This window comes from Chiloscyllium plagiosum, chromosome 11 (assembly GCF_004010195.1).
Source record: "Chiloscyllium plagiosum isolate BGI_BamShark_2017 chromosome 11, ASM401019v2, whole genome shotgun sequence".
Lineage (NCBI taxonomy): Eukaryota > Metazoa > Chordata > Chondrichthyes > Orectolobiformes > Hemiscylliidae > Chiloscyllium > Chiloscyllium plagiosum.
The window spans coordinates 76,086,318-76,105,370 of NC_057720.1; the positions used below are offsets into that span (position 1 = coordinate 76,086,318).

Sequence of the window (19,053 nt, forward strand, 5' to 3'; positions counted from 1 at the left end):
TGTGCGTGTGTGAGGGTGTTGATCTTCTGTACATATGTTCATCCAAGAGAAGATTCTGTAACTGTGTGAGTGCCTCTCCACACACATTTATAAGAGAGATCCTGTGCATGTCTGTGTATTAGTTCTACAAGTGTGATTATATGTACAGGAAGTAGACCAGAAGCATTTAAATGACACCCGGGAATTATAATAGTCAAAAATTGTATCTAGGACCAGCAATGCTTTTTGTTCTGGCTCTGCCCCCCACACACATTCAAAATCTATTCCATATGTTTCATGGTTCATTTACCCAATGAACCTCTGGGCACTCCACTGATTGTTCTTAGCTTCCGGCTCCAGAGATGAAACAGTGGATTATCACATCAGAGCTGGATTTGTCATTCTTTCAGATTTCTTTTGTTGATCATATATCACCAGGTAATGCCACTTCTCCAATAATGACGGTCTATATTTTGCCCGTATAATACGCAATAACACATAATTGGAATGACAGCTCAATGGAGCAGTTTTATCAACTTGAATCATCGAGTACATTCTGAGACTGCAGCCTTGAATGCACTCTTTGCCAAATCTACATCTCCTGCGAAAATAAATTCTGATTATCTCTCAGAATTTTCCCAGATTTCCCAATTTTTGCTTGAAGTTCTCAAAACTTCTAAGAAAGAGACAAAGACGGTTGTTCTTCAAAGCAAGACAATATTTAGTCATTTTTCTTTCTTAAAAATATGTCAAGTTGCATGGCAAGTATTCCATGAAAGCTTTGTAAAACATTGAGCAATACTTCCTACTTCTCTCTTGCAAGAATGTGAATTTGGGCACTTAACATGAAAAAAAAAGGAGGCCTCAGGAGTTGAAATCATGCACTCGCGTAATTTATAGCTTGAATCTAGTTTAACATGTTGAGATTGAACTTTCCTCTCTCCCAGGTGAAATCAGTTTGACAGCCCAGTTTCAAGTTTAGAGCTAATTCTGCAGTGAATAGCATAACATTTGCAGCATCACTCAGAGGACAAAACCATATATCTTTTGTAGAAAATTAAACCATATCCCACTCGGGAAGTTCTTCAAGAATTTGGGCCAGAAAATGCGAGTTTTAATCGAGAGAATCTTTGGTTTTACCACAGTTAACCTGAGTTTCTTACAGACATTAAATGTAAAAATATTTCTTTGTTCAACACCAACCTCTTTCATGAAATGTTGGACTTAAAGACTCCAAGAGCAGGTAATTTATTTTAGATAATTAGATCCTTTAATTTAGCAGGTAATCCAAAATTTGAATTTGTTTATAGAATGATTTATATTTTAACAATAGCTGCAGTTCAAAATCAGAAACATTTTAATCAAGTATTGTATGTGTAGCTCTTTTGCTTGGCCAATATTTCTCAGACAATACAAAATAGATTAATGCTTTGCATGTTTCTCATCCAAATCTATTACAGTTTTAGAGCAACTGATGAAATTTCCAGTTATCAAGCCAAGAGAAAAAAAGAAATGGTTGCTATGTGAACTGAAGTGTTTTGGGAAAACAACATTTTTTTTGCCCATATGTTGTTCTCGTGACTAGTATAACTCTGACACTATATGACTGGCAAACAACACTGCATTTGTTTCACTTCAGCCTGCATTTGAAATAACTTTAAACTATTATTCTGAGTGAAGACTTGATGGAATTTTGTTTATTCAGTCAAAGGAGAGAAAGGAATAATGCTGTCTCTGCTTATTGATCAAAAATATTTATTGGATTTAAGCTTATTAAACAAATGTGTTTATTCAAATAAAAACTGAAAACAGTGGAATTGTTAAGTTAGCCAGGCACCATCTGTCATGAAAGCTGTAGAGATAATGGTTCATGATGATGGTCTGCTGTCAGACCTGGAGTATTTCCAAGGGTCAAAGCTGTCCATCGCTGGTCTTCAGGTTCAGACAAACATCAATTGCCTTAGACCATTACCAATGTTTCTTTCACTGTAGATACTGTCTGTTCTGCTGAATACTTACCAGCATTTTCTGTTTTTGATTCAGATTACAAGCATTTTCACTATTCAGTCCAATTTATTACCCAGATTTGTCTTAATTTTATGATGTTAAAGGGGAGAGCAATTTGAAGCAAAGCATGAAGCACCACAAAGATTTTATGACTCCTCGCAGTAAAGATCTTTTAACAGAGGAAGTAATGATGTATTGTTTGGCATGGGCCCGTAACTATGCACAGCAGTCGGCAAAATAACAAGACAGAATGACCCCAGTTTATATTGTCAGCAATAATGAAGATAATGTTTGTTTTACGATTAAAAATAAATACAGCTGTTAAATAAACAAGATGATATTCAGTAAAATATTAGGCTGAATAAGACATTACACAGGCGCCAGATGCACCCAAAGGACTGGAGCTATTTTCTGCATTTTGCACATCTGAACAGATGCATGAGCTATTAATCATCTTGATGGAAGATGCCATATTGAACGAACAGTGCAAGAGTACATCCACAAAACGTACTGCAGCAACTCACCATAGCTCCTTCAGTAGCGCATTGCAAACCTGAGACCTCTGCCATCTGCAATTTCCCCTCCAAGCCATACACAGTGGTGTCTTGGATCTGTATCATCATTCCTTCACTGTCACTGGATCAAAATTCCTGAAACTCCCTCCTTAACAGCATTGTGAGTGTACCTACACCACACAGACTGAAGTAGTTCAAGAAGATGTCTCACTGCCACCTTCTGAAGGATAATTATGGATGGGTTCTGAGGAAGGTCGCTTGACCTGAAATATTAACTCTGAATTCTCTCCACAGATGCTGCCAAACCTGCTGACCTTTTCTAGCAATTTCTGTTTTTGTTTCTGATTTCCAGCATCTGTAGTTCTTTTGGTTTTTATAATTATGAATGGGTTTCCTTGCCAATGATAAACATCTCACATCCTGCAAAAGACCAAAGTGGGATTTCTTGCCAATTATCAAATGGCAATTGACTTCTCATGTGCCTTTCTTCACATTGTTTGGATATTAAACTGTCAGCTTCTAACCTCTAATAGGATTGTACAAAGCCTTCACGGGTGGGGTGTAGAGTTTCCTCTGACCTTCATTTTTGCTCCTGGATCAGGAGCACAGATTCCGGCTCCACAACCTGACCTGGAAAGAAGTGTTGTAGATGGTAGCATTTTTGTTCTAGGGTAGGGGGTAGGGCTTTGGGAGCCATGGTATATGAACCAAAAGACTATGTGGAGGCTGATTGTGGAAGACAGGTTGCTGAAATGGGCTCTGTGAACCAGATCTTTGAGAAAAACACCACAACAACAAACAGCCCTTTTAGCCATCACCCCTTTGTCTCCCCTCAACAACACCACACACACTCCCCATCAATGCCAACTCATGCCACCTCATGGCCCTTTCTAACACCTCATTGCCACACATAGCTCCATGACAGCTTATGCCTCTTCACCCAACCACTATAGCTCTTGTACCCTCCATGGCTGGCACATACTACCTTTTACCCTTGCATCTACCTGGCCAATTCACCTGATATCCATCATGGGCAAATATCTGGAACCACACTAAAATAACATAAAATGACATTCTCAAGTATCTATTAAATGATTCATTATTTCCTAAAAGCTGTCATTAATTAAGAATCCATTCATTACATTGAACTCTCTTCAATCCCATACAAAAACGAGCAGTGAAATTCATAGACCTGTTTCAAAGAGTCTGTAACAGTGTGGAACTCTCAGCCAAATCATGAAATGGCAGGCACCCCAGTGTGATAATGCTTGTGAAATAAGTCAATCAGCACCATTCCAGTAATTATCATGCTGATGATTATGTCAACAGATTGAAATAGCAAAAAAAATTCCACTCAGTATGTTTTTCAACTATTTCAAGGGCAGGAGTTTTAAATGCTTTAGACAGTTGCTGTTGACTCTTCCAATGAGGTTTAAAGTTTGACTTAGTTTATTTGCTTTTTACATTAATTCACCTCTACTTTTAATGATTTCAAAGGACACCTTTCCTCTCCCAAAAGTCACCTAACCTCCCTAAAGGGTATCCCAAAGCTATATCCAAAGAAGTATCTGCCCTCTCCAAAAGTGTACCCAACCTCTCCAAGCAAGCTGTTCTTAAAAAGTCTAATCTGCACAGCACATTGTCCCACTCCTGGCAGACAAAAATCAGAGATGACTGCTGGATTGGCAGTGGCTATATTAGCAGCTGCCTCCCTAAGACAGAAGTACAATTTGATAGTTGTTGCCATCTCTCCACTTACAAAAGTAGCATTTACTACATTCGGGGCCAATCTGTCTCTGGAAAATAATGCTGTAACAATGGAGAGATTTGCCTTCAAAGCAAAAATTCCAGCCTGTCTCTCTGTCTTTCTTTCTCTAAGAAGGACCTGGCATTATAATGTGCGCATTCTTGACAGTCCAAACCCAGTCACTCACATTCATGAGTGAATTGAGTGAAGCACAGATTGATGTAAACAATTAAGATGTTTTTTGGAATTTGAATTCTTGCATAGTTATCATAAATGGATATTGTTGTTAGGGGAGAGATGATTGTAAAGAAGACCTGTCATTGACCATGTTTGGTAAAGAGCAGACATCAGTGCCACACATATAGAAATGGAATGCTAGTTGCAAGCATGAGGGATGGCTTCAACATTGTTTAAACAGTGCCAAGAAGACATTTTAGTCAGACGTAGATTCCTTGATGTCTGATTATGGACTAATAGCAAATTATTCTTTGACCGTCATTAAATAGAAAATCCAGCTGAAAAAATATCTGCATGATGCCAGTCATTTCATCAATTCAGCCTCCAGTGATCATACCACACCCATCAATAACCATGTGGACATGTGCCTGGACAGATAAAAGAAACAGGAAGAGTGATTGAACAGGTTGGAGGCAACAACTAGATAGTGTAAACCATTAGTAAGATTAACTTTCAAAGGTTGGGGTAATTTTTTTGAATTCCGCGAAGTGGTCAAGCAAGCTCCTGAAGGTCATGGTTATGCATGAAGTAATACCAGTTTAAACTCAACTTGCCCAAAACACTTTAATACTGTGATCCCTTCTTAGCTATTTAATATACAAATATTAATTTTCATGAAGAACGCAACATTGATTTTCCATTTAGTATGTGAAGATCGTGGAAGTTACTGTTGCATTAAAAGTTATACCTGATTTTCATTGGGTTTGTGTCTCCAGTTTTCTGTGAAATTTGTTGAAATTTTCACTGCATTTCCTTAGAAGTAGACTGCTTGAGAATCAAGCCAGTTGCTTTGTCCTGGATAGTGTCAAACTTCTTGAGTGTTGTAGGAGTTGCACTCATTCAGGCAAGTGGGGAGTATTCCAACACATTTCTGACTTGTGCCTTGTAGATGGTGGACTAAAGTCAAAAGATGAATTATTCACTGCAAGATTCTTAGCCGCTAACCTTACTTGTAGTCACAATATTTATATGGATGCTCCAGTTCAGTTTCTGGATAACAATAACCACAGGATGTTAATTGTGGGAAATTCAGTAATGCACTATTGAATGTCAAGAGACAATCTCTTGGAGGTGGTAATTGCCTGGAACATGTGTGGTACTAATGTCACTTACCACTTAACAGTCCAAACCTGAATATTGTCCAGAGCTTGCTGCATTTGAACATTTACTGCTTCAGTGGCAAATGGTGTTGTACATTATCCAATCATCAATGAACATCTCCATTTTTGATCTTATGATGCAGAGAAGGTCATTGACAAAGCAGCTGAAAATGGTTGGGCCAAGGACACTCCTTGAGGGACTGTCCTGTAGAGATGTCTTGGAGCTGAAATGACTGACCTCCAACAATCACAACTATCTTCCTTTGTGCCAGATATGATTTCAACAACCTGATTCCCATTGATTCCAGTTTTGCTAGGTCCTCTTGATGTCACACTGTCAAATGTGACCTTGACATCACTCTCACCTCCTCTCTGGAATTCAACTCTTTGGCCTACATTTGAACCAACATTTGGAATGTGTGGCTCTGGTGGAAACTGAACTGATTTAGACATAAAATTAAACCATAGTTCCATTATTATAACAAGAATAGGGGTAGATTCAAGAGGAAGCTACCAGGAAGGGAAGAATAAAATTTTTAAGAGTGATGTGAGATATCAAAGGATGATCTGATTCACGTATTCAGGATGTTGAAACTCATAATAAAGTATGTTGCGATAAATCATTTCTAATCATTGGTGGAACTCTGACAGGACATATCAAATTTAAAATGCTCACAAGGAGAATTGAAGGCAAAGTTTTGAAAATGTCTTTACATACAAAGTACTTAGACTTTGGCATTCTCTGTCACAAGCCACTATCAAAAAAGTGCTTTTTCTTTTAAAAAGAAAGTTGCTTAGATAAAGCAATGCTCAAGAGTACAGGAAACCATTCTCAAAATTGGATTACATTAGATGACTCATAAAGAATAACACTGGTACATTTTAAGACTGGCAATGTTGTGTAATGTTTTGTGTCATCAATGGGCTCTCTTTGAGGTTAGATTAATTTATTCCTTAAATTTTTTTGCATTTTAAATAAATTCATCACTGCTTTATTTTGATTGTCTTTCTTCCTTTTCATTAACTTAGTTTCTCAGCTCTTAATTTCAGTAAATTCCTTTCACCCTGTTTGATGCATCTGTATATTGAAATATTGTATGTTCCAACTTTGAATGAATGATTATTATCATCCATGTAGTTTTTGATTTGCACTGTTGTTTTTGTTTAAATTGTATCATCAAAAAGTCAGAAAAGAATCAATTAATGTTTTCCAATGGACATGTCATTCCGTGGTTCGCCTGCTCACTAGACTACACTCTGATAAGCAGGAACGTGCTCTGTCTCCAGAACTAAAGTGCATTGTCTAACCTGAGATGTCACCTCTTATACATTGATAAAACCTTTAATTATCTAGGGACAAAGCCTTGAAAGCGATTTAGATTTTGCATTTTAATCAGCAGTCTACTTCCTAACTGATTAAAGGATTCAACAAGGGCAGCTAGTTTTAAAGTTGTTAACTTTTTGCTTATAAATACTGTGTCATATACCTCTGTATCATACCATGTCTGAGGAAGGAGCTGAGCTCCAAAAGCTTGCAATTCTGAAAAAGCTATTGGACTAAAACCTGGTGTTGTTTGATTTTTGACCTTGTCCACCCCAGTCCAACTCTAGCATCTCCATATCAGACTGCCTAATATGTGGGATATACCAGAGAGGCAGTTAGCAAAGGGAAATGGAGCTCCTAAGCATCTTAGAGGAATTATCTCTGTTTGTATCAGCAAATGTGTCTAACAAATGGTCCGGTAAGTTTACAGCACTTTCCATGTTGTCAAGGCTTCAAGCAACGTTGACAGCTCTCTGTCCATCTTCACAAAGTTGGAGCTAGAAAGTTTGGATTCTAAAGGTCAGATACTGAGATGGAACATGACAGCTTCCCAATGCCTCCTTTCTACCTGAAATTATTGTCAAACTAATAACCAAGAAACAAAACGATGACAATTCATCCAACTTCGATTTTCTACTTTGGAGAACACCATCATAAGATTATAGGGGAGCTATGGACGGTTAGGGAGAACTAGTAGTGGAGCTTCACATAAGGCTACAAATGACCACAGATTTAGAAGCTGCGATGATCTTTCCTTAGTAGATCCCTTTGGAGATATCCAATTAGATATTTCATTTGTACAAACAAGGGATGGGGGGAGGGAGGGGAAGGTATGCACAAAATGTAAGATAGTGAGAAATATAGAGGAACAAAGAAAATATTCATAGACAGATAGTTAAAGGTGGTTAAGAAGAGATATAGGATACACTATATTAGCTGAGCCACAGAAAAACAGGTAAGTTATGGGGGAGTTATGTAGATTGCTACTTAGGCCACAGTTAAAGTACTGCAAACAGTTCTCATTACCACATCACAGGAAGTATATGATCACACTAGAAGATTTAAGAACTTGCTTCCAGGAATGGTGAGTTTCAGCTATGGCGAAAATAATAAAGGTTGGGCTTGTTTTCTTTTGAATAGAGAGTGCTTGGGGGATTTATTTGAGGATAGGAAGAACCTATTTCTTTTAGCAATAACTTGGGGGCACAGATATAAACTAATTTTCAGAGGATTAAATGAAAGTGAAGAAGTAAGACTCATATGGTACTCAGTGCCTGAAAGGTTAGTAGAGGCAAAAAATAACACTCCTAACATTTAAAAAAGCATTTTCACTTTAAATGTTGTAAACTAAATACACTATGGACAAGAGCTGGTAAGTGTTACTGAACTGGCTCCTCTTCTTCAATTTCCACAGACATAAAGATCTGAATTGCCTCCCTCTCTACTTCAAACTTGTTTGTAGTTTAAATAGGATTTGTGCAAGCTGAACAAATACGGTAAAAAAAATGTAGGCACCAATTGTAAAAGGAGGAGGACTGCAATAAAATGTGATTTTGTTACTGTAACATGGGAGGCATTCATGTTGTACCAAACGTGGCAGTGGATAAAGCCCCCATTATTCTGAATTGTCTGTGTTACACTGCCATTAAAAAAATGTCTCCATGTCTTGTCATTATCAAATGCCATGACTATATCAAAAGATACTATTACTGTAATCTTCCAGACTGTCTACTGTGAGATTTTTGTTTTTTTTCTTAGCATTTTTCTTTTACTGCTTTTAAAATAAAAACAGTTGGACCTCTGATATTTTTATTTTAGACACATGCTCTCTGGGCATTTCAAACCTTTTTTTTCCTTGATCTTTGGTTTGCATTGGTCCCATTCCCAGGAATGTCGGCAGCAGCAGGAGTGGTCCCCTTCTCGGGGGTCGGCAGGAGCAGGAGTGGTCCCCTTCCCAGAGTATCGGTAGTAGCGGGTTTCTTTGTTGAAGTGGCAGTCCAAGGAGCCGGCAGTGGCAGCAACATAAGCCAGAATGAGGCATAGGGGCCCAGCGTTGAGCTTGAGCCCAGTTTGGGAGCCAGCAGCTGCATGGTCGAGATCGGTCCAGCACAGACTCATGTTGGGAACAATGTTGGCAGAGGCAATATGGCACCGAAGAGTGGTGACACGGGTTCCAGTGACGGTGGTGCGGCACCAGGGCATGGCTAGGCCCAGGTATCTGATTGTAGAGTTGGTGACATTCCCGCCGCGGTGTCATACAGGGGACTCTGGGAACTTGAGTGATCTCAGACTGAGGGATGGGCTTACTGGAGGCAAGGACTCATGATGAATGGGGGGGGAGTGATCTTGTTGTTTCCTTTTTTTGTATTTCTGATTCTGTTTTTAATCCTGTCTTTTGTATACTGCATCGATGCCAGAAAGTGGCAATTTTGCACACTTTTCAATGTACTCCTGCATTTGTGTACTTGATTACACATGACAATAAATCTAAATCCAAATCAAACTCAATTGCATTTGAGAGCAGGATGAAATTGAAAGCTCTTCCCTAAACTCTGTTACAGTATCTGCTCAAACACTTTCTCACTAATGTTTCAGACATTGAATAGCAGTAACAAGTATGAGAATGGCAATGAGGAATTTTGTTAACGCCGTGCAATGTCTTATGACAAACCAAAGGTTCCTTGCTTGGTGCAGTAGCAACAATGTGACTGGAATATATTGCTCAATGGGTCTGCTTTGCATTAGAGAAACTGGACGGATTCAGAATAATATTTTCTGCTTTATTCATCCTCACAACAACAGAATCATGTTGATTTTGCATGTGACTGCTTTAAGCAGGATAGCAGGCAGACATTTGAAATACTAGGGGTTAGAACAATGGCACCAATTGTGGTTTGGGAACTCCTGAGATCTGTGTGAGTTTTGTAGTGGCTGTATAACTGAGCCACGAAATAGCATAGAATGGAAACTAGGCTTTTGATAAGCCACTCGGCCCTTCATAGCAATTGATGATCTATTTGCATATGACAAATACTTAGGTGACTTGTGAAATGCTTGTTTTTTTTCTGTAATGTTCAGACATGGGGAGTTGCAAAAAACCTCAAGAAAATTAAACTGTTCATCATTGTGATGTAATTTTGTCCCAACCATAGTACTAACACAAAACTGCTCAAAACAATGTAAACCTATTTGTCTGGTTTTCAGCTGTGGCCCAGTGATAGCATTATCGCCTCTGAGTCAGAAAGCTGTGGGTTCAAGTTCCATTTCAGAGATGTAAGCACCAAATTGAAGCTATGCCCTGATGCAGTACTGAGGGTGTACTGCACTGCCATAGGTGCTTTAATGTGCATGAGACATTTAGAGGGAAGCCCTGCCTGCATACAAGCCATTGAGCATAAAACACTTCATGACAGGAGTGTTTTCCTGATGTAATGGCCAATATTAATCCTTAATACTAAAACAGATTGGCAGCTGTATTTCCCTGCATTTCAAAATGCTTTGAGATGTTGTGAAAGGAATTATATACATGCAGGTTCTGCCTTTCAATGCCTGTAGCTCAATTGATTTACAAATAAACTGCAAAAATGCAAAATTTCACCTAAACTTTAGAAGGAACAAACAGCAAATTTTATCATGTGATAACTTTTCAAAAGGAATTCTTCACTAACAGCAGATACTTATAAGTAATTGAGGCATATTCCACATTCAAGTTATGAGCATTATATTGCTCTTATTGTTTTGAGGAATTTGCAGCAATGACATGGTTAACCATAGCTTTGAAGCCCAATGTAAACACATGGATTGTAATGTGGGTGAGGTTTTACAGTTCCATTTGGCAGCAGAGAAATACATAGCTGTAAGACTAATGTGATTGCAGGTCTGCTAAAGAAATAAGGCAAATTCAAACAGCTAGAATATAGTTTAGAAAAGGTGATACTATTATTTAAAGTTCAGTACTTACTCTGGTTCTCTTTTTTTCAGACCTGAAAATCTGCTTACCTAAGATGGTCGCGACTTCATTTCCCATTATACATCTGCTATTAATGCTGCTACACCGCCTAGATCTTACAAGTGCTCAGGTGAATCCAGGTAAGGTGTCAACTAGCAATATGATTGATTTAATGTTTCTGAAAATAACATCATAGAATTAGATACGTGTACATGGTTTCACAATTTGTTAATTTGAAAATAACTTTGCAAACAAACAAACCGTCTTTTTCTCTCCCCAAATATTTTAACTCCCCAAAATCTGATATGCTACATTATACATGGAATACTTAAAATATATCTTTTAGTCATAGAATCATACAGCATGGAAATAGACCCTTCAGTTCGACTCGTCCATGCTGATCAGGTTTCCCAAACTAAACTAGTCCCATTTGCCTACATTTGGCTATGTCCCTTTGAACCCTCATCTAAATCATTAATATATATTGTGCATAGCTCAGAACCAAGCACTGATCCCTGCAGTACTGCAGAAGTCACCTCCTGCTACTCAGAAAAAAGATCAGTTTATTCCTAATCTTTGTTTCCAGTCTGCCAACCAATTTTCTAACCATGTTTTTACACTACTCCCAAACCTATTTGCTTTAATTTTAAATGCTAATTTCTTATGAGCGACCTAATTGAAAGCCTTCTGACAGTCCAAGTAAACCACATTCACTTGCTCCCCCTTATTCACTTTATTAGTTGCATCCTCAAAAAATTCCAGTAGATTTGTCATACGTGATTTCCCTTTCATAAAGTTGTGCTGACTGATCCTGTCCGATCCTGTCACTATTTTCCAAGTGCTCTGCTACTGAATTCTTTATCACAGACTCTAGCATTTTCCCACTATGGATGTCAGGCTAACCGGTCTATAATTCCCTGTTTTATCTTGACCTTTTTTAAATAATGGGGTTACATTAGCTATCTACCAATCAATAGGAAGTGTTCCACTGTCTAGAGATTATGAATGATGACCACCAACTCATCCAATATTTCTAGGGCCACTTTATTAAATGCTTCAGGATGTCAATTTATTAACTTTTAATCACACCTACCTCCATAACATTATATCCCTACTAATACTGACTTCCTTCAGTTCATCCTTCTCATTAGACCATGTCCCCAATATCTTAGGACATTGTTTGTGTCCTCCATTGCAAAAACAGATGCAAGTGTGTATTTAATTGAACATTTCCTCCTCTTAATCAATCCTTTTGTTGTTTGTTGAAATCTGAACTGCTCCCAATCCTTAGGCCTGCTGCTTTTTTTTGATCAGTTTGTATGACCCTTCCTTGGATCTATTGCAATCACTAAATTTCCTTGTTGGCCAGGGCTGGGTCACCTTTTCTATTTTATTTTTGTGTCAGACAGGAATGACCAATTCTTGCAATTCATCCACATGATTGTTAAATGTTTGCATTTATGTTTCCACTGTCAGCCCTCTACGTAATATTCCAGTTTATCATATCCAGACACCTGATAGCCAGCTCCCATTGTAGCTTCCTTTACTGAGATTCAAGATCCTCATCTCAGAATTAACTACATCACATTCTATCTTGAATTGGCTGCCCTCTTCTCCATGTATTTCCTCGATTTATTGATCCAGAAAAGCATCCACTACACACTCAAGGAATTCATTCCGTGTGGTATGGTTTCTAATTTGATTTGTCCAATCTATACAGAGATTAAAGTCATCAATAATTACAACTGCACTTTTATTGCTTGTATCTCTAACTTTCAGTTTAATGCCTTTCCCAACGTTAACAGTACAGTTTGGGGTTCAAATGTATAACCCCCACTATTGTTTAAAAGGTAAAATCTTTAATTAACATTATAGCTTCCTTTTATTTCATGCTACTCGAGCAGAATTAGTTCCTTTGTGACCTGATTCTACACCATGGACAAGTCAGATTTACAACCACTCCACACTGTTGAATCTTTACAGATGCTATTAAAATTATACCTTTTTTGATTTCCTAGGGTGAAGCAGTATCACAGGAAGAATCGCCACTGAAATTCTGATTGATTAGTGCCCCATTTTTACTTAGTACAGAGGAACCTTGAATATCAGTTATCCAAATTTTAGATTATCCGAAGGGGATCTCAAGGTCCTGATAGAAACGTTATGTCAAGGAGCTGCTTCAACCCTGATCACATCTTTTGTTTGCAAGTGCAATGATTAAAAAGGAACCCGGTGCACTGAAATGCTGCCAAGAACAGTCCTGGACAGTCCAGCAACTGTCTCCAAATGACTGACATCCCGTCCTCTCTCTCATCCCACACACTTTCCTTGGAGTTCTACATTGGGGTGAACCCCAAACCCCCCCTTCCCCAGATAATCTCTCCAACATTGTCCTGTACAGGGCAAAGGTGGAATCTATCAGAAGGTTGCAGTAAAAGGTTGTGCGTGTGCTATTTGGAGACTTACCCCACAAAAGCAGCAGCAGTCTTACTGTTGGTGTACAGTCTGGCTGCCAGGGGTGGTCNNGAGTTTGGGGGGGCGGGGTTGAGGACGGGCAGGGGGCAGGTGTTCACATGCGGTGTGCTGCTGCCTAGTCTCCTGGATGGGGAGCAGACTTATCAGAAAACTCCGAGTGCCAGAGGAAATCAATTAACCGAATAATCAATTATCTGAACGAAATAGTGCCCGCCCACCTCTTTCAGATAATCTTTTTTAGATTGTTGCACAAAGTCAAGATTTACTCCAGTTGACAGAGATTGATTGTTATTGCTATGGACCAGACTAGACCCCCTCAAAATATTTTTAAGAAGGTAGCCTAGATCCTAACCTTTCTTTGTTTTAAAGACAAATGTAAAGTGCTGTGTTCCAGATACAAAATAAATTGGGTCAAACTACTCGACGTTAAGCAAAACACAATTTATTCAAACATGATAATTAAAATACAACAAAAGGAAGAAGAACTTAGAATGACTTAACTCTTCAGGAAAAAATAACAGAATAATAGATACAGTAACTATTACTAACTTTTCCAATATAATAACATCTCATAAACAAACCCCTTGGCAAAAAGGCAACTTCAGAAACAGATGGTCTCATGTGTAATCCAACAACAAAGAGAGAGAAAGTATATCAAGCAAAAACTCAGAGAGAGTAGTAGCTTCCAATCCCATTAAGACACAAATAATAAATGATGCTGAATCTCAAGGCTAAAAACAAGAAATCCTGGTCTGTGAGAGCTGGCCACACCTAGCCATGCTGCTTCTATTTTTCCAATTTAAAAAAAACAAGGCCTCCCAAGCTGTTTATGGGCTTTTACTAGCCAGCTCTGTACCTCTGCCTTAAAATCTCTCTTTAAAGAAACCAGGACAAAATAAACTACTTAAAACCAAAGCATCATTACACATCCCCCCCCCCCCTTGAAAATAAATGAACCATCAATACATACAAAGGTAGCTTAATTTTTAAAAACACTGTTGGTACACTACAATGCATATACATTACATTGACTCTAAGCATGCAAACTTTCACTACTACAGGCTATTTCAGTCTTTTTTTTACTGTTACCGCATGCCTCCATCTTTCTTCATCAAAATCTTGACCACACCTCAGCAATTACGTTCTCTCATCCTGCCATGTGTATATCTTCAAATTGAATGGCTGAAATAATAAGCTCCATCTAAACAATCTGGAAATTGTTATCTTAAATTTCTCCAAAAATTTTAAAGGGATTATGATCACTATATACAATTGTCTCAGACACATTACTGGCAATGTAAATGGTGGAATGTTGTAATGCCAACACCAAGTTCAAGGTTTCTTTCTCAATCATGGAATATTTCTATTGATGATCATTCAATTTTCTGGAAAAATACCCATTAGGTCTTTCTGTCTTCACATTGTCTTCTTGTAAGAATACAGCATCAAGACCCACATCTCTCGCATCGATAGCCACCTTGAATGGCTTTGTGTGATTAGATGTGGCTAACACTGGAGCAGTGGATAACACAGTTTTTGGGCTGTCAAATGCCTTGTCCACTAAAACTTTCTGCACTTTTTCAATACGTCAGCCAGTGGAGCAATCTCATTGTGAAAATTCAGTATGAACTTCTGATAAAAACCACTCAAGCCCAGGAATCGTGGTACTGCTCCTTCCATTTATGGTGTGGGAAACTCCTCCGATAACCTTTGTTTTCAAATCACGTAGGGCCATTTGTCCATGTCCAATGACATGGCCCAGGAATATGACTTGAGCTTTTGCAAATTCACTCGTAGCCAGGTTTATCACCAAGCCACCTCCAAAAGTCGATTGAACAATTCCAACAAATGTTCCTTCCAAGTGTGACTAAAAATCACCAGATTGTTCATGTATACCACACAACTGAGTAATCCAGGGATATCTTTGTTGGTTAGTCTTTGAAATGTGCCTGGTGCATTTGTCATACCAAACAGCATGACGTTAATTTGATACAGTCCATTCAGTATCATGAAAGCCAAAATTGTCTTTGCTGTTTCAGATGAAGGTACCTGCGAGTACTGTCTGAGTAAATCCAACTTAGAAATATAAGTTGCTGTCCCACCTTTTCAATACAGTCTTCCAAATGTAGAATAGAATATGAACCAAACTTTGTAACTGAATTGACTTTGTGATAGTCCACACATAATCATTGGGTGCCATTTGGTTTTAGCATTATTACCATATGGGTGAGTTCCAGTAGCTACAACTTACTTTAATTATGTTGTCTTTGAATGTGCATTCAATCTCTTTTTTTAAACTGTGCTAACTTTAGAGGATTAAACAGTTAAGGATGTTGCTTAACTGGAACAGCATTTCCTATATCTATATCTTGCATAATAAGATTAGTACAGGTAAACAACCCTTTATCTGAAATCCCAAAATCTGAAAAGCTCCAAAATCCAAAGGTTTTTTTGTGAAGTTTTTTTCTCAATTACAAGGTTGTTTGGCATCCAAACAGTCAACCCAACTCCACACCCACTCGATGCGTGTCACTCAGATGCGATGTAGGGAGATATGGCTCAGCACTGGCAGGCCTCAATTCTGTTTCAGGGCCCGTTTTACTCAGTGTGTCTGCTCTTTGGTAAGATATTTAAAAATTTCACATCAAACTATCACTAATCCTGAAATTCAAAAAATTCTGAATTCCGAAAACCAGCTGGTCCCAAGCATTTCAGATAAAGGATTGTGCACCTGTACTTCCCAGCTTATTCCCATATATTTCCCCATGTGATTGTAATAACTCTTTCTGGTCATTTTGATTTTCCTTTAGAAGGTAATTCAAATATCTATCCCATTGTTTTTAGAACTGTCTCATTGTCCAATTTAATTTGAAGAATGTCCATATCAGAATCATCTGAACTTGGTTCTTCACTCTGTGTTGTAACCATTAATGCATTCCCTTTTTGCTTTCCTTCCTTATCAAAATAACCTTTGAACATATTCTCAAGACACACTCTGTGAGACTTCTTTCTATCTGGCATTCCCTTCAAATACTTCACCTCACTTTCCTTTCAATTTGTTATGGCCCACTAAACCATGCTGGTAAACGTCCACCTACCTTTGGAAGTAACAGTAACACTTTATCTCCACTAGCAAAATTGAAACTTTTTGATTTTTTGTTTGCTTCCTGTTTCATCATATGCTGAACTACTTTTAATTGCTGTCTAGCCAACTCAGCTTTCCCTAACATTTCACACATAGTCCAAATGTTTGATCTCTGACTCACCAATTTCTCCTTAATTAATTTCTGTGGGTCCTCTCACCTCATGCCCAAAAACTAATTCAAATGGACTGAATTTGATAGATTCATTTGGTGCATCCCTAATTACAAAGTGTATAAATGAAATTCCTTTATCCCAATCTTCTAGATAGTCTTGACTGTAGGTCTTCAACATGGTCTTTAAAGTTTGATGCCACCATTTTAATGCAACTTGTGATTCTGGAGTGGATTTGAATTGTTTTATTCCTAAGCTAGCCATAATTTTTAAAAATAATTTTAATGTAAAATTTGACCCTTGATATGATTTTATCTCTATGGGTAGTCCGTACCTAGTAAAAAAAAATTTGAGTGACTCTTATACAGTCCTTTTAGCTGTGATACTGTGTAATGGCATGGCCTCTGGAAATTTCCTCATAGAATCTCTTCAGTGTGGAAACAGGTCCTTTGGCCCAACAAGTCCACACTGACCCTCTGAGGAATAACCCACCCAGATCCATTCCCCTACATTTACCCTGACTAATACATCTATCCTACACATGGGCAATTCAGCATAGCCAATTCACCTAACATGCATACCTTTGGATTGCGGGAGGAAACCAGAGCACCTGGAGGAAACCCTCACAGGGAGAATGTGCAAACTCCTCACTTGCAATCGCCCAAGATTTGAATCGATCCTGGGACCCTGGCACTGTGAGGCAGCAGTGCAAACCACTGAGCCACTGTGCCACCAATATTGTAGACACATCCATTATGGTTAGCAAATATGATTCCCACTTTTAGTCCTATGCAATCAATTACGACCCTTGTAAAAGATCTCACAAATGTGGAATGGATATTTTGGGTTCTGGTTTTATCGCTGCCTAAGGTTTCTCAAATACCTGAGGAGTCTGGAAGAAGAGTTACACAAACATTGACTTCTCCACCTCCTGAAGCAGCCTGGCTTGCTGTTTTCTTCCAGCGTCCTGTTTGTCTACCTTGGAATCCAGTATCTGCAGTTTTTTTGTCTCTAACGTACGATATGTCCAGCAAAACTCAACCACATCCTTACGCAGTCCAGGCCAATGAAAATGGTTTCGTAATTTGGCTAAATTATCCTTATTCCAAATGACCACCTACTCCTAATTCATGTGCTACCCACAACACCTCCTTTCTATAACCCACGGCTAATACAATTTCATGAACTTCTGCCTATTTCGCATTTGCCTGAATATGCGATGGTCTCCATTTCCTCTTCAAGACCTTGTTTTAAAGTCTGGAAGGTTTTTACCTTCTGGACACTCAGATTCTCGTCTGTGTATGCTTTTTTGATACAACTGCTTCAGTTTTTTTATCTTTCTCTTGTAATTCAGTTAATTTCTCTGAACTAAAAATATTCACTTTGTCTTCCACCTGTTCTTGTTTTTGCTCAACCATTTGATCAAACATAGTCTCTCACAACTGAACCTCAATTTCCCTATCTTTATTCTTTTGTTTCTCCTCCTGCTTCAACCTGTGGCTTTGTGACCTTGTTACCACACAGTCAGGAAAAATATCAGGATAAACTTCTTATAATACCTCAGTTGCCTGATTTTCCACTGGCTTTTCAACCACAGCAGGCATCACTCCCACCTGCGATCCAGTTATATCATTACCAAGGACAAATTGTATTGCTGGAACCAAGAGTTTGTCCAGTCTTCCAGCCATCACTTCTCCACTTTTCACTGGAAACTCCAACCTAACCTTACATAATGGAGCATTTCTCATCTCGCCATGAATTCCACATATTAACACTTTTTCTGGCAACAATCCATTTAAATCACATATTTCTTCATCTCTCACCATCGAAGATTAATATGCTGTCATATCTCTTAAAATTTTAATTTCATGTATGAAATTTAATGGCACGTATGCGTGAACCTTACCCTCGTAAGTAAATTCTTTAATGAGATCTGGCACTTTCCTCTGAACTAACCCCGATCAGGTTCTATGTTCAATTGCAGCTTTTTAGCATCTACTGTGCTTTCCTTTACCACTTCAACAAAACTCGCTTATCATTTTTTCCCATATCGTCTTCCCAGTGCTTTTTCTAAACCACCAACAACTTCATGTGGCCTACTTCATTGCAGTGAAAACACCTGACCTTTTTTACTTCTGTTACACACTCATAGGTTTCAGGATGGTCTACACCTGAACTTGAGGGGCACCAGTATCCTTGGCGGGAGGTTTGCTAGTGCTCTTGGGGTGGGGGTTAAGCTAACTCTGCAGGGGCATGGGAACCTAGACTGTAGCTTTAGGGTGCAGGACCTGGAGTGTAGGGAGGTTAGGAACATGGCATCAATCTCAAAGGAGGGTGCCTGTAAACAGGAAAGTGGCTTGAAGTGTGTATACTTCAATGCAAGAAGTATACGAAATAAGGTAGGTGAACTTGCAGTGTGGGTTGGTACCTGGGACTTTGATGTTGTGGTTATTACAGAGACATGG

The 19,053-nt window shown here is 38.5% G+C and overlaps 1 protein-coding gene across 3 annotated transcripts in view; it reads left to right on the forward strand.

The window, feature by feature from the left end:
- ddr2a (discoidin domain receptor tyrosine kinase 2a) overlaps positions 1–19,053 on the forward strand; it is a 156,896-nt gene that overhangs the window by 72,581 nt on the left and 65,262 nt on the right. For all 3 annotated transcript variants that reach the window (XM_043699847.1, XM_043699846.1, XM_043699845.1), the window contains one exon: positions 10,891–10,998. In XM_043699847.1, coding sequence (XP_043555782.1) covers positions 10,914–10,998 — 85 coding nt within the window. In that variant the 5' untranslated portion in view covers positions 10,891–10,913. The remainder of the gene's footprint in view (positions 1–10,890; positions 10,999–19,053) is intronic.